This window comes from Nomascus leucogenys, chromosome 10 (assembly GCF_006542625.1).
Source record: "Nomascus leucogenys isolate Asia chromosome 10, Asia_NLE_v1, whole genome shotgun sequence".
Classification (NCBI taxonomy): Eukaryota; Metazoa; Chordata; class Mammalia; order Primates; family Hylobatidae; genus Nomascus; species Nomascus leucogenys.
The window spans coordinates 73,979,331-74,006,595 of NC_044390.1; the positions used below are offsets into that span (position 1 = coordinate 73,979,331).

At 38.0% G+C, this 27,265-nt stretch overlaps 1 protein-coding gene across 7 annotated transcripts in view; it reads left to right on the forward strand.

Moving 5' to 3' along the window:
* Positions 1–27,265, forward strand: part of RIC8B (RIC8 guanine nucleotide exchange factor B) — a 115,623-nt gene that overhangs the window by 43,364 nt on the left and 44,994 nt on the right. For all 7 annotated transcript variants that reach the window (XR_004032051.1, XR_004032052.1, XM_004089429.3 and 4 more), the window contains 3 exons: positions 8,771–8,865; positions 25,509–25,737; positions 26,768–26,863. Coding sequence is in view for 5 of the 7 variants with exons in the window: in XM_004089429.3 (XP_004089477.1) it covers positions 8,771–8,865; positions 25,509–25,737; positions 26,768–26,863 (420 nt within the window). In the remaining 2 variants the exon portion in view is untranslated. The remainder of the gene's footprint in view (positions 1–8,770; positions 8,866–25,508; positions 25,738–26,767; positions 26,864–27,265) is intronic.

The window sequence follows — 27,265 nt, forward strand, 5'->3', positions numbered from 1 at the left end:
ACCCAGTTAGATAAGAATGTCTTCATGAGTTTCCAAAGTCAACTTTTAGCAAACATTTAGTCATTCATTCATCCGATCAGTCTGTCAGTCAGTGAATATTTATGGTCAATTGCTAGAAATAATGCCGGACATTATGTAATATTTTGGCAAATAATAGGCATTGTCTTTGCCTTCATGAAACTTCAGTTTTTTTAGGTGAGATAGGTAATAAATCAGTAAACAAATATATAATTCAAATTCCGTTAAGTGCTAGGAGAGAAAGAGCGCACCGATTGAGAATACTTAGTAAGAGAAATTTTCTGAAGGTCTCTCCTGAGATCTGAAAACAGAATGATTCAGCCATTTGAAAAACCGGGGGATAAAAAATTGGAGGATGAACATTTTGTGGAAGTTAAACAGTGTATGAAAGACAGAGACCAAAACATAGAGTACTTTCTAGTGAGGGACCCACAACGTAGCATAAAGAAAATCTCTCGGCCAGGCGCAGTGGCTCACGCCTGTAATCCCAGCACTTTGGGAGGCCGAGGCAGGCAGATCACGAGGTCAGGAGATCGAGACCATCCTGGCTAACACAGTGAAACCCCGTCTCTACTAAAAAAAAAAAAAAATACAAAAAATTAGCCGGGCGCGGTCGCGGGCACCTGTAGTCCCAGCTATTCGGGAGGCCGAGGCAGAAGAATGGCATGAACCCGGGAGGCGGAGCTTGCAGTGAGTGGAGATCAAGCCACTGCACTCCAGCCTGGGCGACAGAGTGAAACTCTGTCTCAAAAAAAAAAAAAATCTCTCACCAGAGTGCGAAGAAACTTGTTACTAAAAGCCCATTTACCTGGATTTTAATATCTGCTTGATTGTCAGATAAAAGACACAAAAGACAATTTACTTCAATTCGGCAAGCCCATAGAGAATTGCCAGAATTTTAAAACAGTGACTGAAATAAAAGGATATGGAAAGCCTATTGTACAGAAGAATCCAACTTTTAAAATAAACATTATTTTCCTTTTTATGAAAATAATATATGCTCATTGTATAATATCGAGGAAAAAGGCATATAAGCAATAAGAAAATACAAATTACCTGTAAACTCACCACTCAAAAGATAAACACTTTTCTTTTCTTTTTTTTTTTTTTTTTTTTGAGACAGAGTCTTGCTCTGTCACCCAGGCTGGAATGCAGTGGCGCAATCTTAGCTCACTGCAACCTCTGGCTCCCGGGTTCAAGCAATTCTCCTGCCTCAGCCTCTGGAGTAGCTGGGATTACAGGCGTGCACCACTATGCCTGGCTAATTTTGTATTTTTAGTAGAGACAGGGTTTTACCATATTGGCCAGGCTGGTCTTGAACTCCTGACCTCATGATCCACCCGCCTCGGCCTCCCAAAGTGCTAGGATTACAGGCATGAGCCACCGTGCCCGGCCTCTTTTTTTAACTAAAAAAACAGGGTCTTGTCTGTTGCCTAGGCTGGAATGCAGCGGTGTGATCATAGCTCACTGCAGCCTCAAACTCTTGGGCTCAAGCTGTCCTCCTGAGTAGCTGGGACTACAAGTGCAGGTCACCACACTCGGCTAATTGTTTTTCATTCTTTTAAGACATGGGTCTTGCTATGTTGTTCAGGCTGGTCTTGAACTTGTAGCCTCAAGCAATCTTCCTACCTCAGCCTCCCAAGTAGTTGAGATTACAGGTGTAAGCTACTGCACCAAGCACTATTTGCCTTTTGGTATGTATCTTTCTTTTTTTTGAGATGGAGTTTCCCTCTTGTTGCCCAGGCTGGAGTGCAATGGCGCAATCTTGGCTCACCGCGTCCTCTGCCTCCTGGGTTCAAGTGATTTTTCTGCCTAAGCCTCCAGAGTAGCTGGGATGACAGGCACGTGCCACCACCCCTGGCTAATTTTGTATTTTTGGTAGAGATGGGGTTTCTCCATGTTGGTCAGGCTGGTCTCAAACTCCCGACCTCAGTGATCCGCCCACCTTGGCCTCTCAAAGTGCTGGGATTACAAGTGTGAGCCACTGGGCCCGGCTGGAGTATATCTTTCTAACTATTCTTCATTGTATAATATATAAACAAATATATATATATATACATTTTTCAAAAATGCAGTCATTTAATAATCTTAGTCTCTTTTCTTCACAATAAAAGTTCATAAAGAGTAGGTTTTCAACATATGTTTCTTTAAGCCACAGAGTTCCTAGCAGTGGCCTCTGGGAGTAATTGGCCAGTGCTCCAAGTTCCTGAATCCTGTCACTTTAAATAAAGAGCACCAATTGTTCTTGCTATTGCTATTACTTTTCTTTAAATATAGGTTGTAATTAAGATTTAATTTGGGGGATAAAAAGGGTTCTCCAACCCAAAAGAAATTTTTGATGACCACCTTCTAACTTCTTGTGAAATAATATGTACTTATAAGTATAAAGAGACCTATGAAAATAAAGAATATGGCTCGGTGCAGTGGTGGCTCACGCCTGTAATCCTAGCACTTTGGGAGGCTGAGGTAGGAGCATGGCTTGAGCCCAGGAGTTTGAGACCAGCCTGGGCAACATAGTGAGACCTGATCTCTACAAAAAATAAAAAAAGATAAAAATTATCCAGGCGTTGTGGCATGTGCCTATAGTCCTAGCTACTTGCGAGGCTGAGGTGGGAGGATCCCTTGAGCCCAGAAGGTTAAGGCTGCATGGTTGTGCCACCGCATTCCCTCCTGGTTAACAGCGTCTCAGGAAAAAAAAAGAGAGAGAGAAGAAGGAATACTCTAAGTATATAATATATAAGTATTTTATATATACTTATATATTATATACTTATGAGTATATAATATGAGTAATATATAAGTATATATAAATATGAGTAATATATAAGTATATATAAAATATATAAAATACTTATATATTTTATACTTAGAGTATTCCTTCATAAGGAAAGATGTATCAACCTTTAACAAATCTCCCTTTTGAAGACACTTAGATTGTTTGCAGTTGCTTGCTGTTTTAAATTCTAATGATTTTTCTTACAAAGTCTTTGTAGATACATTTCTGAAATTGGTGGGCCAGAGGGTTTCAAAGTTTCAAGGTGTTTTTGTATATGTTGCCAAATTTACCTTCAGAAAAATATTGTTGGTTTATACCTTTTCAAACCCTGGGCATTTCACTTTTTAAAATCTTTGCCTGTTTCATAGCTTTACAGTTACAGAAAATGCAAACATTTGGTTTTAAACTGTTTTAGTTATTTTTATGACCACTTTCATTTACAGTTCACCAAAAATATAAAATTAATGACTAGGTTTTTCTTGAGGTTTAGCAAATTAGTGCAATTTGTTCATTTTAGATTCATGTCTCAGTGTTAAATTCGTGCCTGCCTGCTGATGTCATCAGCAGATTAATTTGGAGTTTGCTTTCCATTCAGTAGGAAATATAGCTAGCCTTATTTCCACATGTGGAATCAGCCTCTGTCTCCCTTTCCTAAAGGTAGTGTGTTTTTAAAAGCCAGTTGATTTCTTTAGCAGGATATACAGTCAGTATTAGAAAAGTTAATTGAAATGGTCTTGTTTTCCTGCTACTTTAACACTTTTCTAAATATCTCTGTTGATGGAAGAGAGTATGTTATTCTAGGGACTGTAAGGGATCCCTAGAATGAAGACCACATTCCCTTCTCCTGTGCTTCCAAGGTATCAGTGAAACGTAGTAAGAAAGTACAGACCAGCAGACATGTTAGAAACAGACAACCCAGTGCACACAGAGAACTACAAGTATCTGAGTAGTCAAAGGATACCATTTAAATGAGATAAAACAGTGAGTGTCCATAGAAGTTAATTAGGAATGTCACAAAAGAAGTTAGTTCCATGATTATTTTAGAGATTTTGAAGGCAATATGCAGTAGTGGAATCTGTAATTAAGATGTGAAAGCTATATAAAGAGATCCCAAAGAATTTCCTGAGTTTTTTTCTCCATTTTAATGTTACCTCATTTCGATTTTCACTATCACAACCAAGCCTGCTTGCTGTCTTTCTCTTCCTTTGCCCTTCATCCTTATCGACTTCTTTTCTCTCTCAGCCTTTGAAGGTGGTATCATTTCAGGAGGAGAGAATATTGATGCCCTGAAAATATCAAAACTAAATCAGGAAACAATTAATAAGCAGTTGTATAAGCTGTGTTTATATAATGCTTTGTAAAAAGCAATTGCATTTCTTTGCTGGCATCTTTGTGAGACAGGAGCATTAACCCCATTTGACAAATGAGGACAGTGAAGATCAGAGTTTAAATTACTTAGGGAAAGTCACACAGTAGAATAACCAACAGTAGAAAATAGTGTCTACTTTAAGCTTTGTTAAGACTTCTTAAATGATAGCACTCATCCAACAAATATTTATGGAGACATAGAGTAATTGAAGAGAATAGAGTTGATACAGTCAACTGACTTACAGGTAACATTGAAATGCAGTAGTGAAAGAATGGGCTTTTTAATAAATGAGACTTTATCAATTGTATGGCCATATGGAAAAAAATGAATTTGAATCCCTATCTTATACCATACACAAAAAATTAATTTGAGGTGGATAAGAGACCTAAATATAGAAGGTAAATAATAAAGCTCATTGAAGAGTATCTTCATGACTTTATCTCATGCAAGTCAAACATTTCTTATATGAGCAAAGATTTCAAAAACAGGACAAAATAAGGATAAAATCATTTAATTAAAGAAATGACAAATCGATTTTCATTAAAGTGAATTCATCAAAAGAAGCAAAAAGACAAGACACCAGGAGGAGAAGAAATGTGCAATGACTCTCTTCAGAATACGTTTAAAAAGCTCTACAAACCCATAAAAATAAAAATCAGACACCTCAATAGAAAAATAAGCAAAGGGCGTTCAGGTGCGGTGGCTCATGCCTGTAATCCCAGCACTTTGGGAGGCTAAGGCGGGCGGATCACGAGGTCAGGAGATCGAGACCATCCTGGCTAACACAGTGAAACCCCATCTCTACTAAAAATACAAAAAATTAGCCGGGCGTGGTGGCAGGTGCCTGTAGTCCCAAGCTACTCAGGAGGCTGAGGCAGGAGAATGGCATGAATCCGGGAGGCGGAGCTTGCAGTGAGCCAAGATTGTGCCACTGCACCCCAGTCTGGGCAACAGACCGAGACTCCATCTCAAAAAAAAAAAAAAAAAAAAGAGAAAAGAAAAGGGCTTGAACAGGAACTTCACAAAAGAGATATCCAAATGAGTAATAAACATATGAAAAGGTGTTCAAATTTATTAGTCACCATAAAAATGCATACTACAACCAAGAAATCACTACACATCCATGAGAATGACTAAAATTAAAAAGGCTGACTCTAACAAGTATTAGTGCCCCTGTAGAGCAACTGATGGGGTATGAATTGGTATAAGTACTTTGAAACACTGTTGAGCAGTACCTGGTAAAGCTTGGCATATGGATATAAGCTGTGACTCAGCATCTCCTCTCTAGGGTGTATACCTGTAGGTATCAAATGACATGTAAAAATGGTGTTCACATCAGCACTTTTCAAGATAGCCCCAAGCTGGAAACAATCCAAGTGTCAATCAGGAGTAGAGCAGAGAAGTAAATTGTGACATATTCATACATTGGAATACTATATAGCAGTGCTTTCTTAACCTATCTGTAGGTGAGGGACCAGATTTTTTTCCCTAAAAATCTGTCAGGATGAAACTCTTGTGTAATGCAATATTACACACAATGCCAAACTGCCCAAAAGTTTCTAAATGTTCACACGTATCTTCTGTACTCATGGTGTTGCAGGCCAGTGATGAATAGGGTGGGGACCAGCAGTGGTACACAAACATACTTCAAATAGCACTGCTCTCAAACAATGACAAAGAACAGACTGCAACTACACAGAGTAATGTGAATGAATCTCACAAGCCAACACAAGAGTCTGTATTTTATGATTCCATACGTGTAAAGTTCAGTAACAACCAAAATACTAACCTGTGACATTAACAAGTTAGAATTACCCTTGAGGAGCAGAAGATGGTCATTTGAAGGGGGTATGGAAAGAATTCTGGGATTCTTAATCTTGGCATTGCATTATTTTTATATTGGTTATATGAGTGTGCTCATTTTGTCAAAATTTAGCTGTACACATGATTTGTGCACTTTTCTGTATGTACATTATACTTAACATTTACATTAAAATTTATTGATGACCTATTAAACACACACCCTCTTTCCTCATTAAGGTAATAGATTAGTGGAGGAAACAAAGTATATGCAAGTAAACAAATGTGAAATTACAAATTATGATTTCATGAGAGAAAAAAGAGTCTTCTCGGAGAAGATACTTTAGCTGAGACCTGGAGTATGCAAAGGAACCAGCGATGCAAAGAGCAGAGGCAAACAATCCAGGGATTTTGATAGTTGTTTTGAGTAGAGAAATGGAGCTAATTTAGTGGATTTAGAGTAAAAGAAGACATTGTAGACATAGGGTACAACTTGGGAGTTGATGTTACCAAAACTGGAAAAGGTAAAAAGTAGAATTTTGGTTTGCAGCTGCAAATAATGGAAAGACCAAATGGATAGATTTCCAAAAGCTTGTCAACATCAGCATGAAAAGAGAAAGATTATTATATCTAAAATAAAGGAAAATATAATTTAAAAGGAAATGTATTCCCTAGTTAATTTTTAAAACCAAGGAAAATACGATCTTATCAAGAGTTGAGTAATGAATGCGTTTCACATGGGTATTTAACATATGAGAGAATTTTTTTTTTTTTTTTTTTTTTTTTTTTGAGACGGAGTTTAGCTCTTGTAGCCCAGGCTGGAGTGCAATGGCACGATCTCGGCTCACTGCAGCCTCCAGGTTCAAGCAATTCTCCTGCCTCAGCCTCTCGAGTAGCTGGGATTACAGGCTTGCACCACCATGCCCGGCGAATTTTTGTATTTTTAGTAGAGACGGGGTTTCACCATGTTGGCCAGGCTAGCCTCTAACTCCTGACCTCAGGCAATGCACCCGCCTCGGCCTCCCAAAGTGCTAGGATTACAGGCGTGAGGCACTGCGCCCGGCTCATATGAGAGAATTTTTATTCAGGCGTTTGAGATGGATAGTGAATGGGACAACATTCATTCTAACCCTTCCAGTCTTAGTGTCTCTGTCATTCCAGTAGTCCTCTTTGTTTTTCCCCTTTCCCCCTACAATGATTTATCATTTGTTTCAGCTCTATCAGTCTTGCCTTTTGTTCCCTTCCTCTGTTATCCTTCCCCCAACCTTCAAATGTTTTATTGAAAGTATTAAAGCACTTTTATGCATATCATTTTCTTTAATCCTTTGTAACCCTGACAGAACCCTCCAGTATTTGGAGATTCATTTGGGGAAACTGAGGCTAAGAGATACTATATGACTTGTCTAAAGTGCCAATCTAGAGTCCTGACCCCAAGTGCAGTGCCTTTATTTCAGTTAGGCCACTGAGGCCCTCTTCTCATCCAGCTCTATACATCATGATGTTATATTTAAAATGTTATTGTCCACATTATGAGTTGTGAAAGTGTGCCCTAATTGCTTGCTAGATTTTAGGAGAGACATCTTCCTAGAAGGGTTATGTGAGTTCTATATATGAATATAGGATATATATGTATAATCTATGAAAATATATCACTTCACATGGACCTGAAATCAATGATATATTAAGAAGTTTTGGCCGGGCGCAGTGGCTCGCACCTGTAGTCCCAGCACATTGGAAGGACAAGGTGGGTGGATCACCTGTGGTCAGGAGTTCAAGACCATCCTGGCCAACATGGTGAAACCCTGTCTCTACTAAAAATACAAAAAGAAAAAAAAATTAGCCGGGTGTGGTGGCGGGCACCTGTAATCCCAGCTACTTGGGAGGCTGAGGCAGGAGAATCGCTTGAACCTGGAAGGAGGAGGTTGCGGTGAGCCGAGATCACACCATTGTACTCCAGCCTGGACGACAAGAGCAAAACTCCATCTCAAAAAAAAAAAAAAAAGAAGTTTTATAATTTTTTAGTAGTTTTTGAGGTAGTTGGAGTCTTCCTGAAATATGGCATATCCAGGCTCTCTATCAATTGTCTCTAATTTCATGTGTCTTCTTAATTATTTAAAATCTGGAAGAAGAAAGATATGACGTTGATGCAGATAATTAAAGAAGGTGTAATGGCCCAAGATCTCACTAAAAATGAAGAAGTAAACCAAATGATTATTCAGGACTTAGTTTATTTCCTACTGTTTGCCTTCTTGCCTCTAACTGCCTGTGTCTCTTTAATACCACTGCCAATGAGTAAACATTGGAGATCACTTGTTTTTCATTACTTGCTGGTAGTTCTGGGGGAATTAGGATATTAAGATTGATTAAAATGAAGTTCGTGAATTTACTGCTTTGAAAGGTAAGAGATGAGACATTTTTATTAAGGATGTACAACCAGTCTCTGAGAAACCTGGTAACATCACATCTGTTGAAACTTTCATAATGGTTAGTAAAGTGGAACAGTGCACCATAGAACAAACGAATTTAGGCTTTTTGGAAATGAAAAAAAGTCTCTGGTGGAATTGAATCTTAAGAAGGTAAAAGAGAGTGGCTAGGTCAGCATTTCTGGAAGTGGTTATGGTTGTTCATATGAGATAGTGACTATTTACTTAGTATTGCCTCAGGAATTCTTCCTAGGATATTCTGCCATCTAAAATGTATGGTATAAGAATGATTGTTTGGGGTGGGCAAGAGATGTAGTAAAGTAGCAGACCCCACTGTTAAGGCATTCAACCCCCAATTTTTCCTCTCTTTTTTATTTGCCATAGAGTGATTCTCATCAGTTCCGTGTAATGGCAGCTGTCCTTCGTCATTGTTTACTAATCGTAGGTCCAACTGAAGACAAAACAGAAGAGCTACACAGGTGGGTAAGCTCTGTATTGATATCGTAATGAAGGATATCATCAGTTGTTGGTTTTATGCATCTAATTTCAATTGTTATAAGCACAAGAAAGTGAAAATACTACAGTAAATCAGGTAACTGGTAGGTCAGAAATCATTATCATGGAAATCATTACTATGCCCTGATGAGAAATTTTTATTCTGCCGCCTTTCAGTTTGTTATGTTGAGGCTCAACAGGAGAAGAGAATTTGGCATTTGTTGCAAATGCCACAAATAGTTACTGTTCTTGGTTTTATCCAGAACAACAATAATAGTACACAGTTATTGAACACTTACTCTGTGGCATTGTGCTAAGTGCTTTATAACAATTAACTTCTTTTAATCACCATGCCAACATTATAAGGTAGATTCTGCAATTTTTCCCTTTTAATAGATGAGGAAACTGATGCATAGAAAGATCAAGCAATTTCTCTGAGATTATACAGCCCTAACAAGTGAAAGAGCTGGGATTTAAACCCTGCTTTTAATTACTACACTTAACCAGTACTTTCACTAATTTCATTTGAAGAGTACTTACCAAAAAGTATATATTTTGGCAATGATAGTTTTATTTTTTTAAAAAACTTATAAGAATTAGGGCATAGTGTCTAGCATTAAAATATATAAAATAGGCCGGGTGTGGTGGCTCAGGCCTGTAAACCCAGCACTTTGGGAGGCCAAGGCTGGTGGGTCACTTGAGGTCAGGAGTTTGAGACCAGCCTGGCCAACATGGTGAAACCCCGTCTCTATTAAAAATACAAAAAAAGTAGCTGGGCATGGTGGCACATGCCTGTAATCCCAGCTACTTGGGAGGCTGAGGCAAGAGAAACACTGAACCTGGGAGGTGGAGGTTGCAGTGAGCAAGGTCGCACCACTGCACTCCTGCCTAGGCAACAGAGTGAGACTCCATCTCAAAAAATTAATTAATTAATAAAATATATATATATAAAATAGTTCAGCTGGGTGCTGTGGCTCATGCCTGTAATACTAGCACTTTGGGAGGCTGAGGCTGGCAGATCACTTGAGCTCAGCCTGGGCAACATGGCAAAACCCTATCTCTACTAAAAATACAAAATTTAGCTGGGTGTGGTGGCGCACGTCTGTAGACCCAGCTACTTGGGAGGCTGAGGTGGGAGAATCTCTTGAACCTCGGGAGACGAAGGTTGCCATGAGCCGAGATTCCACCACTGCACTCCAGCCTGGGTGACAAAGCGAGACCCTGTCTCAAATAAATAAAATAGTTCAAATTTTGCGACTTGTCCATTAGAACTATTAATGGACTGCTGTGAAAATTTATCATACTCTGAGAACAACTGAATAAGAATTAATGCATTTTTCCAGTTCTCTTTCCATTCTGGATCAGATTTATAATAACAAGAGTTCTGACTTCATCATGATACTACCCATGGTGCTTTATTCTATATGAATACAAATGGCATTTTAAACAATTCAAATAAACTCATATCTGCAAACAAATTACTTTGGCATTAACTCTACAAAGAATTTAACATAGGGTTGTTCTTAATAGTAGAAATTCCTTTTTGAATGCTTAAAATATTCAGTTTTCCAAAATACGGCTTAAATAAAACTATAGAAACACAGCCACAGTGTCAAATAAAACATATGCTTAATTGTTATTTTTCAATTAAATCCATATTATTTTAGTTATGATCAGCAACTTATTATTTGATATTTTACTGAATTTGCTGGTAGGTTATCTCAGTGTACTCCCTGCCCTGCAGCCTGTCAAAAGACTGTTTTTTTCTTGATTAAAAAGTGTAATTGTTTTCTGTAGCTACAAATCAAACATTCCTTTAGTTTTCTTAAGACAGTACCTTTAAAAAAAAGTCAGATTAACTGCAATAAATCATATCCTAACAAGATTTTATTAAGCATTTTGACCCACTGTAATTTTTTTTGTAATTAAGAGACACTAGAAATTTAGACCCTAAAACTAAAAGAAAATGCTCGTATAAGCTCAAGAATAAATTGATTTTTTTAAGAAGTCAGATATCACAAGTTAAATAATCACACAAGGATGTGAAAGGAAAGCACTTTGACCAAAATTGCTATACTAGTCACAAATGCATTGCCAAAGATTTCTCCGAATAATGAATTTAATATCTTGACCCAGCACCCAGTATTTGTTGAAAGAGAACAAAACTATATAATAGAGGTTTTTAAAATAAAGTTTTTTTTAAAAGTCATATTTATTTTCCTTAGTGAGGCTCGCTTTTTTCTTTAAATTTGCTTTTATCTTAAAAATTACTTTGATAAAAACCTAAGGGCTTTACTGTAAATAAGGAGCATGCCTAGAGCCACAGACAGGATTTATGAGTATTTCTCAAAGGCTTTCCTGGGAGATTGAGGTTGCTGCTGACTTAACAGTTTATCTGGAATGGCCTTGCATGTTCCTTTAATCAGAATTAGAGTGATTAGTATCATTTTGAGCAGTAATGACTCTAGGCTAATCCATTTAAATACAATGAAAATGGCACTAACCTCAAAGTGCTATTTTAGGAAGCTTCTGTAGTGATCCTGAAAACAATTTTTCTCTGTGTGTGTGTTTTAAGCATAAAAAATTTTTTAAAGGATTTCGAAGTAACATCTCAAATTCCATTTTTGAAAGTTATTTTCTAAGTTTGATTTTGCTTTTTTTTGGACACTTTGATTTGCTTTAAAGAAAAGTTTAATGAAATAGGTAACCCTGGGTAGCATAGTGTATGGTTGTGCATTATCATCAAACCCAAAGAGCTGTGATGATGATTAAATGAGAGGTTCATAAACCACCTCTTCCCTGGCAATGAGAAAACACTCAGTAAATGGCACTTGCTGCCGCTGCTGCCACCACTGCCACTGTGCCACTGATGTGCTACTTCTATTAGTATTATGATAAACATACTGGATTTTAGAATATTTAGTTATTTTAAATCTTTCTTTAAAAGTTGTTTGTTGATGTTGATACGCTGTTTAGGAACTTATGCCTATGTTTATCCTGTGATCGTGTAAAGAAATCTTTTTTCTTTTAATCCAAGTGTTTCTGAAGCCAGATAAGTGCTATGATATATGCATGTTAGGAGCCTATAAAGGTGCTTTAGAAGAAAAGTAAGTTAAAAAAAAATAGCCTGGCAGCTTTTTCTGATACATTATCTTTGTAAGACAGTGCAATTTTTTCAGAGAAGTCAAGAGGACATGGACTTAGAGATGAAATGAGTTAGCTCGTAAAGACAGTAGAACTTGTCCTTTATTTCCACTAATCAACATTTTATATGGCTTTTAAAATCTATTCTCTTTCATTTCCTTTTGTCTATACTTAATGGTAACAGGTAGGTTGTTGGTATGATCCACCTTTTTTGCTCCATTGAAGGACATCCTAATTCTGTTCATTTCTATGTGCCTGCAAGTATTTTCAGCACTCCAGTCCATAATCAACAAGCTTATGCATAAATACTTAGCCCGAAAAAGTTGGCATGTGGTTGTGGTTTTATTTTATTTTGGAGAGAAGGGAAGAAATCAGGATGGCCTATATGCTGATGAAAGGAGGGGAGGACCAGATTTGATTTAATTTATTTTAGGCTCTCAATCTCGTTTTCCTTTACTCACTGAGTACATTGGTATTTATAAAGCTTTTTGTTACTGTTTCTTTGTTTAGACTAATTCATTTTGTCTCACATATTAAAGGGGACAATATAGTACATAATACAGTACCTAATAACACCTTATTACAATGCTAAATACAATGCCTTAAACATGGCAGTCTTTTTCTTTCAGTTTTTTTTATAGTGGTAAAATACAGTTATAAAATTTGCCATCTTTTCAGTGTACAATTTGGTGGTTCTATTTATAATGTTGTGCAACCATCACCACCATCCTTCTCCGTAACTCCTTTCATTTATTCATTAAGATGGCTCCATCTTCTCCACTGCACACAGAGGTGTTTTTCAAAAAGCAAATGTCTGCTTTAAATCTTGTCATGGCTCCTCTTTGTCTTAAGGATTAAAAGAAAAATTTTTGGCAGCAGGATTGGTGGGGGATCATTGTGCAAGTATTTATGATCTGTAGTCTCATGTGGAAAATGTGTTTCTCCTGATTAGTTCCCTCTTTCATCCTGTATATATGATTCTACCAAACCTTTGAATATATATATGTGAGAGTTTATTTCTGAGCTCTCTATTCTATTTCATTTGTCTGTATGGCTTCAGGCCAGTGACACACTGTTTTGGTTACTGTAGCTTTATAGTAAGTTTTGAAATGAGTAAGTGTGAGTTCTCCATCTTTGTTCTTTTTCAAGATTGTTTTGGCTATTCAGAGTCCCTTGAGATTCCATATGAATTTTAAAGTGGGTTTTTCTATTTCTAAAAAAGAATGTCATGGGGATTTTCATAAGGATTGCATTGAACCTATAGAATGCTTTGGGTTGTATTAATATTTTAACAATACTAAGTCTTCTAATTACACAAGGCAGACTTTCAATAAATGTTTGAAAATTGATTTCATTTCTGTTTATTAATTAAGTACTACTATGTGTTAGGCACTATGTTGAGTAACAAAGGTGAATACAGCACAGTCTCTGTTCTCCATGACACGCTAATCAGTAGATAAGACAGATTTGTAAGTAAATAGGTAGAGTTGTTTTGATGAGTGCGGTATTAGACATGAATAAGCTTATATAGTTGTACAGAAAAGGATAATTTACTTTGGAGAGATTGAGAAGGGGTTTGGGTTGGTTTTGTTGTAATCATAAAGCTCTTAGCTCTTTAAGCTGACTCTCTGTAAATGACAGTCATCTAGGTGAACAGATGTTTTCTGAACTATAGCTGAGCACTGGTCTTAGAGGACTTCACAGTGCATACCTGGAGGAACATGGAGACTAAATTCCCAGACTGCCCAATTTAAATTTAAATTAAATAACAATTCAAGACAGGGATAGAGAAATATCACAGATTTTTTTTGAGTAGTTTCCCAGTAAATTAATTATTCAAATAATAATTCCTAATAGAATTCAAAGGGCAACATCACTATGGTCTGTCATGATGAAGAAAGTCTTCCTTGCTCCAGTGATACATGTCCTGGCCTTTTCCAGACCCCTAGTCCTCTGATGATTCCTTTTTCTCCTATCTCTAAGTCCTCTTGTAGATTTCCTTTCTTCCATCTCTATTCTAAAACATTTGTTCATCATTTCAACCTGCTCCACTCCATTACCGTGTCCTGCCAGTCTTAAAGCACTCAACCCTAGATCTGTCAGCCCACCTTCTTTCTCCACAGGCTGTTGATCCCTAAAGGAAAGTTTTACCTAACCTGACAAATGGCTCCATCTTCTCCACTGCACACAGAGGTGTTCTTCAAAAAGCAGATTTCTACCTTAAGTCTCTTCATGGCTCTTCTCTGTCTTAAGGATTAAGAGAAAAAAATTTTTTTCAATCACTGTGCATGTGTTTATGATATGCAGTCTCATGTAGAAAATCTGTTTCCCCTGGTTAGTTCCTGCTTTCATCCTATGTATATGATTCTACCAAACTTTTGCAACTCTCTAAAGGCCTTCTGCACCCCCTTGTCCTCAGAAGATAACATGTTTTTACTTAGTTTTTATTATGGATATTTGGGGTGGCCTGGCAACATGGGGTAGGGGTTGTGAGATTATGAGAGAGCTTAAAGCCTTCAAATACATCGTAGCATGGCCATTGAAGCCTGACATCTGGATTAAATCTCAACCCTTTCAACAAGACTTCAGGGCAGAATTTCATGCTAAAGTGTCAGAGTCTCTGCCTAATAAGTTGGGCAGAATGCTGTTATCATGGCAATATGCCAGTAACTTCTGAATGAGGGAAACCATCTCTGGTTGTGTTGTATTGGGTGAATCCATGGAATTGGATCTGAGGCATTGGCCTTCACCTTGGGAACTCTCTGCCCTGACAGCATCCGTCTTTCTGTTATCAAGCAACACATTTGCATGGCACGGAGCCACTTCCTCCCCTTGCCGCCAGGAGCCTACCATTCTACAATCTGCATGACTTTGTATTCAAGCTACTCTGCTCTTCTTTCTCTTCCTTAGATATAGATTCCTTATTAGGGCCTTTACACTTGCTCTGTCTACTGCCTGGAATTCTTTTCCCAGATCTTTAAGAGGCTGAGTCCTTCTTGACACTGAGAACTCAGCTCAAATGTCACTTCCTCAGTTAGGCCTTCCCTGACTGCCTAATTTAGATTAAGAACCCCCTCCAAGCCCCCTGCCACCACACACACAGATATCTTGTCACTATCTTACCATCTGCTTTATTTTTTTCATAGTACTTATCACTAACTGAAATAATCTTCATCTTTTATTTTTCTACTTGTTTATTGTTTCTCTCCTTCATTAAATTGTATGTAATCCCAGCATTTTGGAAGGCCAAGGCGGGTGGATCGCCTGAGGTCATGAGTTCGAGGCCAGCCTGGCCAACATGGTGAAACCACGTCTCTACCAAAAATACAAAAATTAGATGGGCGTGGTGGCGGGCACTTGTAGTCCCGGTTACTCAGGAGGCTGAGGCTGGAGAATCACTTGAACCTGGGGTGCTGAGATTGCAGTGAGCTGAGATGGGGCCACTGCACTCCAGCCTGGGAGACAGAGCAAGACTCTGTCTGAAAAAAAAAAAAAAAAAAAAAAATTTATGCTTAAAAAGAGTGAAGATTGTGTCTGTCTTGTCTGCCATTATATACCCAACACCTAGAACAGGTATACTTAGTAAATGCTCAATAAATATTAATTGGATGAAGGGATGGATAGATAGATGATCTTGCTGACCTCTTAAGAGGCTAATTGGAAACTGTCAAGCAGGATCGTTCTTAAACCCTTAATTCCCCATCCCTACCTATAAATGTACTGTATAATGTACCTGTTCTTTCCTGTTTTCTGCCAATCTCAGGAAATTAAGTGGCTCTCTCACTGCCCAAGTTTAATGCCCACACCTTTTTCTTCTGCCTCTTGAGGCCTTATTTCAGCATTGAACTCCTCCTGTAATTCTTCAGTCTCTTCTTTGGGCTTTATCCCTTCAATATGTGACATGCTGAGATCTATCCCTTTTGTGAGAAAAAAATCTTTTATCGGATCTTTGTCACCTCAGAGATATGACCCTGTTTCTTCCCTTCCCTTCACAGCTAAGTTTTTTGGCAGTGTTTTCTGTGCCATTAGCCTCTAAATATTTTGATCATATTCCTAATCAATAAAAATTTTTGAATACACCCTCAAGTATATTTATTTACATATACCTTATATATATATATATATATATGCTGCTAAACTGACATACGAAATAATGAAATTATATACAAATAATAAAAAGGGATAACATAGAGATTAATATTTTAAAATAGATTTTTAAAATTAACCTGCCACAAACTTTTAAAATTATCAGCTGGGCATGGTGGCTAACGCCTGTAATCCCAGCACTTTGGGAGGCTGAGGTGGGCAGATAACTTGAGATCAGAAGTTCGAGACCAGCCTTACCAACATGGAGAAACCCTGTCTCTGTTAAAAATACAAAATTAGCCGGGCATAATGACGCATGCCTGTAATCCCAGCTACTTGGGAGGCTGAGGCAGGAGAATCGCTTGAACCTGGGAGGCAGAGGTTGCAGTGAGCTGAGATCGCGCCACTGCACTCCAGCCTGGGCAACAGAGTGAGACTCTGTCTCAAAAAAAGAAAAAAAAAATATCAAATAGCAGAAGTTTTTCTTTATGTTCTGCACACTTACTATTTAAGTACGTTGTTAATTGTGGTGACTTTGAACTATCATTAGCTGATAGCTCTGGGCACATTATATACTTGATATGTTTGGATGTTTTGTCCCCACCAAATCTCATGTTGAAAGGTGACCTCCAATGTTGGAGGTGGGCTTAGTGGGAGGTGTTTGAGTCATGGGGTGGATCCTCATGAATGCTTGGTGCTGTCCTCCCCGTAACAAGTGAGTTCTCACTCTGTGATCACTCGAGATCTAGCTGTTAAAAGAACCTAGCACCTTCTCCCCGTCTTTCTTGCTGCCGCTCTTGCTGTGCGATACTCCTGCTCTCCCTTCGTCTTCCACCATAATTGTAAGCTTCCTGAGACCCTCACCAGAAGCCAGTAAGATACAAGTGCCATGCTTGCACATCCTGCAGAACTGGATGAGCCAAATAAACCTTTCTTTGTAAATTACCCAGTCTCAGCTATTCCTTTATGGGACTAATACAGTACTTAAGGCAAGACTCCTTAGTATTGTAGTAGTTGTAAATTCATGTTACAGATAATTTCCAGTTTTTCTAAAACTAGCTGCTTGTCAGATCTGTTTGGATTGTCTTGTTTTGACTCATGATATGGCATACAAAAGGCTCTGCCATTTTCTTATCCTTTGCTTATGCTACTTATTATCTTCAATGTTGGTGTCTTTGTATTATAGGAATTATTTAAAACAGTTCATTTCACAAGAATTGGTTTAGTTAAAACTGGATATAATATATAAACCCAGTTAACTGGGCATATGTAAATTGTAATATGACCAATGAAGAAAGCAAATGAGTGACCAGGAAGGAAGGACATCACTGCTACCCTTCTGTAATGTGGAATTTTAACTCTTCCCTCAATTTTAATACTTCTCTCAAAGTATCTCAAGATACTTTGCATTTGTTTGTGACATGGGGAGCATTTGATTTATGGTTCAGGTCTGGGTACCAGTGTCAATTCATTTATAAAATATTAGTAAAGCTTAATTTCTTTTCAGCTTTTTAGATAAAAATAATAAAAATAGAACTATTTCGGCTGGGCGCAGTGGCTCACGCCTGTAATCCCAGCACTTTGGGAGGCCAAGGCGGGCAGATCACGAGGTCAGGAGATCGAGACCATCCTGGCTAACACGGTGAAACCCCGTCTCTAGTAAAAATACAAAAAAATTAGCCAGGCGTGGTGGCGGGTGCCTGTAGTCCCAGCTACTTGGGAGGCTGAGGCAGGAGAATGGCGTGAACCTGGGAGGTGGAGCTTGCAGTGAGCTGAGATCACGCCACTGCATTCCAGCCTGGGCGACAGAGCGAGACTCCGTCTCAAAAAAAAAAAAAAAAAATAGAACTCTTTTCTTCCCACACCCACTGGATCATCTTATGTACCTCCAGGATTGCATCTACCTCACTTGCAGACTAACTGGTTTGTACTTACCGTTTCCATGGCTTTACCCCCTATTCATTCTTCAGCCCACTATAATCAGGCTCCTGCATCTACTCCTCTGCCAGCACAACTCTGGTTTAAGGTCATTAGTAAGTTACCTTATCATAACATACAAGACTTTTTATAATGTCCCCACCCCATTTCATACGTACATAAATAGACCTTTCTGGTCTTATTACCTACTAAGACCCCTCCTTTGGAGGCCTTATCGTTTGCTTTAGGTTTAGGAACCTGTTTTCAGTTCCCCACAAGTACCATAATCTCTCATTCCTCCAAAATTTTGCTATTCCCTCTTATAGTGGAATATGTCTGCTGTTCAGAAGCTCCTTAATTGTTGACATTTACTATGTACCAGGCAGAATGCTTTGCATGCCTTTCTTCATTTAATATCCACATCAACCTGGTAAGTTTAAGCTCCTTTATTTTAGAGGTAGGACAAGGCCTAGAAGAGGTTATATAATTTGCCTAAGGCATACTAGAATTCAAACCCAGTGCTTTACTAATTATGTTATGCTGCCTTCCCTTAGGAAAAGGAGTTTATTTTCTTTTTTATACCTGGCACCTAGCACAAGGCATAGCAAATATTTTATTTGTTGAATGAATAAAGTGAGGTTTGAGCTAGTCTTAAAGAATGAAAATGTTCTAGGCAGGAGAAAACATGGACAAATACAGAAAAGAGAGTATGTCTACAGCACATTTAGAGAACAATGACCTGGTCACTACGGGTTAAAAGGTATTTCACTGAGAGTAGCATTCAGGGGTCTTTCCACTCAAAGTTCTCTTGAAGCTTCCCCACCTGTTGCTGCTGTAGTCCTCTCTTGTTCTTTGTAGCAAAACTCCTTTAAGTGTTGACTATCTGATTCCTCTACTGTTCTTTTGAGTCCAGTTCACCGAGGCTTTTAGCCTGACTACTCCACCAGAATGGCTGTTGTTAAGGTCACTAGTGACTTCTGTGTTGCTAAATCCAGTGGACATTTTTCAGTCATCCTCTTACTTGATCTGTCAGCATCATTTGACACAGATCATCACTCCATTCTTAGATACCATGCTATCTTGGTTTTCCTCTTACCTAACTAATTGTAAATTCTCTGTCTACTCCTCAGCCTCTGAATGATAGAGTGCTCCAGGCTCAGCTTTCATGGTCTTTTAATCCACACTCACTCCTTTACTGATCTAATACAGTCTTCTCTTTAAATACCATCTACACGCCGATGACTTTTCAGTTTATATCCCTCTGTAACCCCGATCTCCCTCCCTGAACTCCAGACTCACATAGCTAATTTCCTGTTAACATCTCCACTTGGATGTCAACTAGACACCCCAAACTTAACATCCAAAATTAAACTCTCTATCGTCCCCCTAAAAAGCTACTTCTCTTGCAGTGTTTCCCATTTTCAGTTTATGGCACCTCCAGCTTTTCACTTGCTAAGGCTAGAACTTTAGATTCTCTCAAACTCCACACTAGCCTGTCAGGAAATCCTTCAATATGTATTGAATGAACCAGTTCACTGTTAATACCTTGTTCACTCACCTGAATTATTGCAGTAACATCCTAACTATTCTCCCTTACCTTTGATGTCCTACTGACTGTCCTCAATGCAGTAGCCAGAGTGACCTTTTTAACCTAAGTTAAGAGGATCTCATCATGCAAAACCCTGCAATGAATGATTTTCCATTTCCATCAGAATAAGATCTAAAGTTGTAATATCCTACAAGATCAATCTGGTCTTCTCTGTTATCTACTTGATGTCATATACTACTCCTCTTATGTATGGTGGGTCAGCCACACCAACTTCTTTGCTGTTCTTCAGACATGCCACTGCTCCTGCCCCAGAGCCTTTGCTTTTACTCTTCTTCCTCTGATGCCCCTTCCCTCAGTCACATTACTCACTGTCTAATCCCTTCAAGTCATTTAAATGACTCAGCTCAATGAAGCCTTCCCTAACCATCCTATTTAAAAGTATAACCCAGCCAGGTGCATTGGCGCATGCCTGTAATCCCAGCACTTTGGGAGGCTGAGGCAGGCGGATCACGAGGTCAGGAGTTTGAGACCAGCCTGACCAACATGGTGAAACCCCGTCTCTACTAAAAATACAAAAATTAGCCAGGCATGGTGGCACGCATCTGTAATTCCAGCTACTCAGGAGGCTGAGGCAGGAGAATCGCTTGAACCCAGGAGGCGGAGGTTGCAGCGAGCCAAGATGGCGCCATTGTACTCCAGCCTGGATGACAGAGAAAGACTCTGTCTCAAAAAAAAAAAAAAGTATAACCCATACATACTAGTTTACCCTCCGGGGTTCTTCCCCTAGAGCACTTACCACCTTCTAGCATATTATTTAATTAACTTTAAAAAAATTTTATTGACTTTTCTCTCCATGCCAGAGAGTAAGTTCTGTGAGGACAGGAATTTTTTCTTTATTTTCTTTATAATACCTGCCTGAAATAGTGCCTGGCACAAGTAAATAATAAATAATTACTGGATTGAGTTAGATTAAATAAAATTATTTATTTACATCTGAAAATCTTTTGGGTTTTTTTTTTTTTTTTTGACAGAGAGTCTCACTGTGTTGCCCAGGCTGGAGTGCAGTAGCGCAATCTTGGCTCACTGCATCCTCTACCTCCTGGGTTCAACCAATTCTCCTGCTTCATCCTCCCAAGTAGCTGGGACGACAGGCATACGCCACCACGCCCAGCTAATTGTTGTATTTTTAGTAGAGATGGGGTTTTACCACGTTGGCCAGGCTGATCTTGAACTCCTGACCTCAGGTGATCCACCCACCTCAGCCTCCCAAAGTGCTGAGATTACAGGGGTGAGCCACACACCTGGTCGGGGATCATTCTGTTCTTTGCCTGAATCATTTCAGATGGTTTTATTGTGGTTTGGTTGATATAAAAAAAGCTGTACATAGTTAATGTATACAACTCGATGAGTTTGGAATTCTAAGTAAACACCTGAGAGGTATTACCATAATCAAGGCCATAAACTTTGTCATCAAAACAGTTTTTGTACTGGCATAAAACAGACATATTGACCAATAGAACAAAAGAAAGAGTCCAGAAATAACCCACGCATATGTAGTTATCTTGAGCAAGGGTGCCAAGAATACACAATGGGGAAAAAAATAGTCTCTTCAACAAATGGTTTTGGGAAGACTGGATTTCACTAAAAGAATGAAATTGAATCCTTATCTCACATCATACACAAAAATCAACTCAAAATAGATTAAAGACTTAAATGTAAAACCTAAAACAATAAAACTCTTAGAAGAACACTTAAATTAGCCAGGCATGGTGGCACACCTGTAGTCCCAGCTACTCCCAAGGCTCAGGTGGGAGGATCACTTGAACTTGAGAGGTTGAGGCTGTAATGAGCTGTGATCACACTACTGCATTCTAACCTAAGCAACAGAACAATACCCTGTCAAAAAAAAAAAAAAAAGGGAGGAGGAGCAGGAGCAGGAGCAGGAAACGTAAGAGAAAAAGCTTACGGACATTGGTCTTGGGTATGACACCAAAAGCACAGGCAACAAAAGCAAATATAAACAAGTGGAATTACATCAAACTAGAAAACCTCTGCACAGCAAAGGAAACAGTCAACAAAATGAAAAGGCAACTTAAGAAATGGGAGAAAGTATTTTCAATCCATATACCTTAAGAGGTTAATATCTAAAACCTATAAAAAAAACTCTTAATAGCAAAAAAAAAAAAAACTGATTTTAAAATGGGCAAAGAACTTGAATAGACATTTAACCAACAAAGACATACAGACAACAGGTACATGAAAAGGTACTTAATGTCACTAATCATTAAGGAAATGCAAATCAAAACCTCAATATCATCTCATACCTTGTTAGAAGGGTTATTACAAAAAAAAAAACCTCAAAAAACAAAAGATAATCGATGGTAAGGATGTGCAGAAAAGGAAATCTTTTTACTCTGTTGGTGGGAATGTAAATTAGTATAGCCATTATGGAAAACAGTGTGGAGGTTTCTCAAAAGATGAAAAATAGAATTATTTGATTCAGCAATCCCGCTTCTGGGAGTATATCCAAAGGAAATAAAATCACTGTTTCAAAGAGTTATCTGCATTCTCATCACATGTTCATTACAGCACTGTTCACAATAGCCAAGATATTGAAACAACCTAAATGTCTATCAGTCAGATGAATGGATAAAATGTGTGTATGTATATATACACACAGCAGAATCAGTGGAGTATTATTCAGCCTTTAAAAAAAGAAGGAAATCCCATCACTTGCAATAACATGGGTGGATCTGGAGGGCATTATGATAAGTGAAATAAACCAGGCACAGGACAAATACTCCATGATCCCACTTTTATGAGGAGTTTAAAATAGTGAAGCTTGTAGAACTAGATAGTAGAATAGTGGTTATCTGGGGCTGGCAGAGGAGTAAATGGGGAGGTGTCAGTCAAAAGATACAAAGTTTTAGTTATGCAAGATAAGGTCTGGAGATCTCCTGTGTAACAGAGCCTATAGTTAGCAATACTGTATCGTATACTTAGAATGTTGCTAAGGGAATAGGTCTTACGTTAAGTGCTCTTACCACAAAAGAAAAAAATGCTTTTCAAAGATTTTGAGGGGTTTGGGTGCAGTGGCTCACGCCTGTAATTCCAGCACTTTGGGAAGCCATGGCAGGAAGATTGCTTGAGCCCAGGAGTTTGAAACCAGCTTGGGGAGTATAGTGAGACCTTGTCTCTACTAAAAATTAAAAAATTAGCAAGGGGCATGGTGGCGTCCTGCGTGCGTGTGGTCCCAGCTACTCAGGAGGCTGAGGCGGGAGGATCATTTGAGCCCGGGAAGTCAAGGATACGGTGAGCCGTGATCACACCACTGCACTCTGGCCTGGGCAAGAGACTCTATCTCAAAAACAGTTTTTTTTAATGAATAAAGAGGGCGAAAGGAAAATCTTTTGGAGATTTTAAGATTCATTTACATAGACTTTTCAGCCTTGAAAAAAGATATGTAAGCCCCAAATATAAAGAAGATACATTTGACCAGCAAGATTTATTAACAGCTTTGGATCTACGTGTGCCATATCATGTTCTTCAGTGTAATTTCATGTTTTTGTCCCGCGATTCACAGAGGACTAGATTTTAGGTTGCCTTTCCTCTCCCACAACTGACAAGGCTTTAATCAGGGCATTAAGGAGTTCTAAGTAGGTCTTGCTTTTGAATCTGCATATCAGGAGGGGGCTGGGAGCATGAGCGGGAGGATGTCATGTCTCAGTGATTAATGATCTCTAGGAAGCTGAAAAGGGGAGTGTAATATACACAGTATTTCTACCCCCTGGAGTAGGAATGCAAACACTATTGTGCAGGTCTGTGCATAGTCACTGACTTCCTGGTAGCTGGAGAATTTCATACACTCTTCTACCACAAATAAAACTGTCAGAGAGTGACAGAGCTCAAAAAGCTGGTCTTCCTTACTTAAAAAGAATAGCCCAAACACAGTGAGCCAGAAAATTAATTTTGTAGTTGTTTGGAAACTGAGTTGTTAAATAAGAAATAAGAAAATGGGAACTTTTCTTGAAAAGCCTAAAACCTCCAAATATTTGTTGAATCAAACTCTACATTTGGTTTCTTAAATTTACTGAATTCCTGGAAAATGCTTACTTTAAACGAATTTAAACGGGAAACATTCCTTTGTAATGAAATGACCCATCTTAAACTTTTCAATCTGGTCTCTGGTAGGTTCAGAGCATCATATGGTCAGTGGACTTAAGAGCCTATTGCCTGATGTTTAGGGAAAAAATCATAACATTTCAGAATGGCTTGTATACAGTTTTTGAAAATAATTCTAAGGTAGAGTTATTTCCCCCCTTTTATTCTCAATGAATCTATGGTATTATTTAGTAACAATTTCTAAATGCTTAAGATAGAAGCAAAACATTCTGAACTATAGATAAGATAAACTACAGATATTTGCAAAAAAATTTTTAAGAGAAAGTTTTGGGGAAAGCTTGTATTTCAGCCACCTTTGATTATTTACCAATAACCAAATATGGAGATTTTGTGCATAACACCAGTAGCAGCAGCAGTATTTGGTTTTAGTCAGGACAACCAAATAACTTGTATTTTACTAGGAACCATTTATTCGTAGGACTTGTTAAATTATTTTTTGCTCTTGATTCATTTTTTTGATGCCCTGTACATTACCACTTTCTGTTCTGCATTGTTTAACTTTTAAACTGATTTGTTACTGGTTTTTATTTTTCCATAATATAAAAAGAAAGGAAATGTTCATTCTTGGGGAAGTGGAGCACAATTCAGGGTAGAGGAAAGAAAAATTTTTGTATTTCTATTTCTTTGTTTTCTGTTTGTTTTGCTTTATTTTTTAGGGTGTCAATATAATCTAAAGTAGAAGGAGCTACCGGTCTAAATTAAGATAGTATCAGATAGATTAAGCTCTAAATTTGGTTTCCAAGTGGTTAGACTTTTAAATTGCATTTGCAGGAGTTTATTTTTAGTCAGGATGTGGTTATTTTTAGATCTGCTTCTCTGTCACTAGGAAATGAAATGCCTGTCTTTCCATTGTTGATCAGGAAGTTCTAAGGCACAGGCATATAAGAGCCAGTTAGCCCAGAACACCACCACTCCTTTTAGATGAAAGAATATGAAATAACTCATGGAAGAAAATATGTTTGTTGAGAACATATCTAATTTTGAAATTGTTAGTGTCATTTTAATCTTTTGTACACTGAACAACAGAACAAGGTTTTTAGGGAATGCCAAAAATACAAGGTTTGGGTTCCCCCTACTGGCGTGCATCCCAGGCTCGTGTATTCATTAATACACAGCTGAAAGGCCTAGGGACTAGAGATTAGAAATAGCTATATTAACTTCATTTAGAGACCTGATGATAAGAAAGAGAGAAAAAACTCCATTTCCCTTTTTCTGCATGTGTCTTAGAAAAAATGGGATGATTTTAAAATTGTATTTTCTACATTTAGAAAGAATAAAACTTAATTCTACCATATTTGGTTTTAATGTTGTTGCTACTGATAAGCTGCTTATTTGCAGTGCTTCTCAAATGCTTTATGTTGTAATCTAAGGAATAATAAAACACCAGTGGATCCACAAAAGGATTTAAAATCCCAGGGAAGAAATGCAAAGCTAGCACTGTTGCCATAATAAAATTAAAGAGCTGGCATTAAAGCTCACTAATTCCTATTTTAGCATTTCAGAAAGTGACATGACATCATGTGATTGTGTCTATTTAACATTTGTTTTTTCTAATTTGTACAACATATATTTGAAACAGTTTTTTATTTCCTATCTCACAGTAAGTGCCAACTAATATTAATGGCTCATTTTGGAAAAGAAATATTTTAATTGACTCTTTAAAGTCACTTTTGAACTTCTTCTTATGTTTGCATTTTAAAGGACTATTCAATCAAGTTAAAATATTGTATTTTTTTAATTGCTTTTCAGCAATGCAGTCAACCTTTTAAGCAATGTTCCGGTCTCTTGTTTGGATGTTCTCATTTGTCCGTTAACCCATGAAGAAACAGCCCAAGAGGCAACGACTCTAGATGAACTGCCCAGTAATAAAACAGCCGAGAAAGAAACAGTTTTGAAAAACAATACCATGGTATACAATGGTATGAATATGGAAGCCATTCATGTTTTACTCAATTTTATGGAGAAGAGAATAGACAAGGTAAGGCTGATAAAATGGAAGCCCTGGGAAGATGCTTCCAAAGAATGTAAATGTGCCATACATACAGACACACATCACAGAGCATGATTTTTAAATCTAAGCTTTTTTTCTAACTGATATGTTGCGTAATTGTTTTTACTTTGGAAAGCAGTTTATTACAATATATGATAAATTGCTGAAGCCATGTTAATTTATTTGTTTAATGCTGAAAACTATGTTCATGCAACACCAAAATTATGACTAGTGCTTGAAAACAAAGGAAAAATTAATTACTGTTCCATGTTGTTACTTTGTGAGTCCTAGAAATAAAAAATATCCCCCCAAAAACTTGCTGAATACTCTTCGTAATACCTAAAAGACATCTTCCAAAAAAAAAGAAAAAAGAAGACCTTGTCAATTTCCCATTTGTTGTGAGCTGTTTACATTCTCTGGTCTATCACTCACTTTGTCAGGTATCTATATTAAAAGGCAGCAAGGTAGCGTAGTCCAGTCACCAAAATTTTGCTTCATTCAAGCCCATTGGCTAAGCCCATGGGAATCCTAGAAAATGTAGGAACATCCAGGAAGGACCAAAAAAGGCAGTAGTAAACATGAAGATGATAAAATGGAAATGTTTTTAGGAAAAGAATTTTTTAAATAGTTTGTAAGCTTGGGTAACATAAGATGTCCCCACCTCGCAGATCACGAGGTCAGGAGATCGAGACCATCCTGGCTAACACGGTGAAACCCCATCTCTACTAAAAGTACAAAAAATTAGCCAGGTGTGGTGGTTGGCGCCTGTAGTCCCAGCTACTCAGGAGGCTGAGGCAGGAGAATGGCATGAACCCGGGAGGTGGAGCTTTCAGTGAGCCGAGATCACGCCACTGCACTCCAGCCAGGGTGACAGAGGGAGACTCCCTCTCAAAAAAAAAAAAAAAAAAAAAAGTCCCCACCTCAAAAACAAATTGATATCCTGAGTTACATGAAGGAAAGTAATACTGTTAGAAACAAAACTAATGTATTTCAAAAACATATGGTTTTTTTTTTACAGGGAAGCAGCTATAGAGAGGGTCTAACTCCAGTTCTCAGCTTATTAACCGAATGTTCCCGAGCCCATCGAAACATCCGAAAATTTCTCAAAGATCAGGTAACTGCTTAATGCATATTACATTGCAAAGTTAGTCTTTTTATGTGCATTTTAAACATAGAATTAATTGAATTCTCTCGCAATGATTTTGTTTCAGATAATCAGAAACTCAATTTTAATGTTTGAAATCTTCTTAATCAAGAAGTGTGTATTTTTTTAGTCATTTATTCAACAAATGCTACCGAGATCTGCTGTGTGCTGTGTTTTGGGCATTGAACAACAGATGAAGTCTTTCCCCTTGGGAAGTTTATTTCATAGAGAGGGGGACAAAAAGTAAACAAATATAAAATACAATGGCAGGTGGTGATAAGCATTCTGAAGAAAGATAAAGCATTTTAAGAGAAAGGAGACACTTTAAGGGAACAAGGGAGGACCTCTCTGAGATGACATTTGAACAGAGAG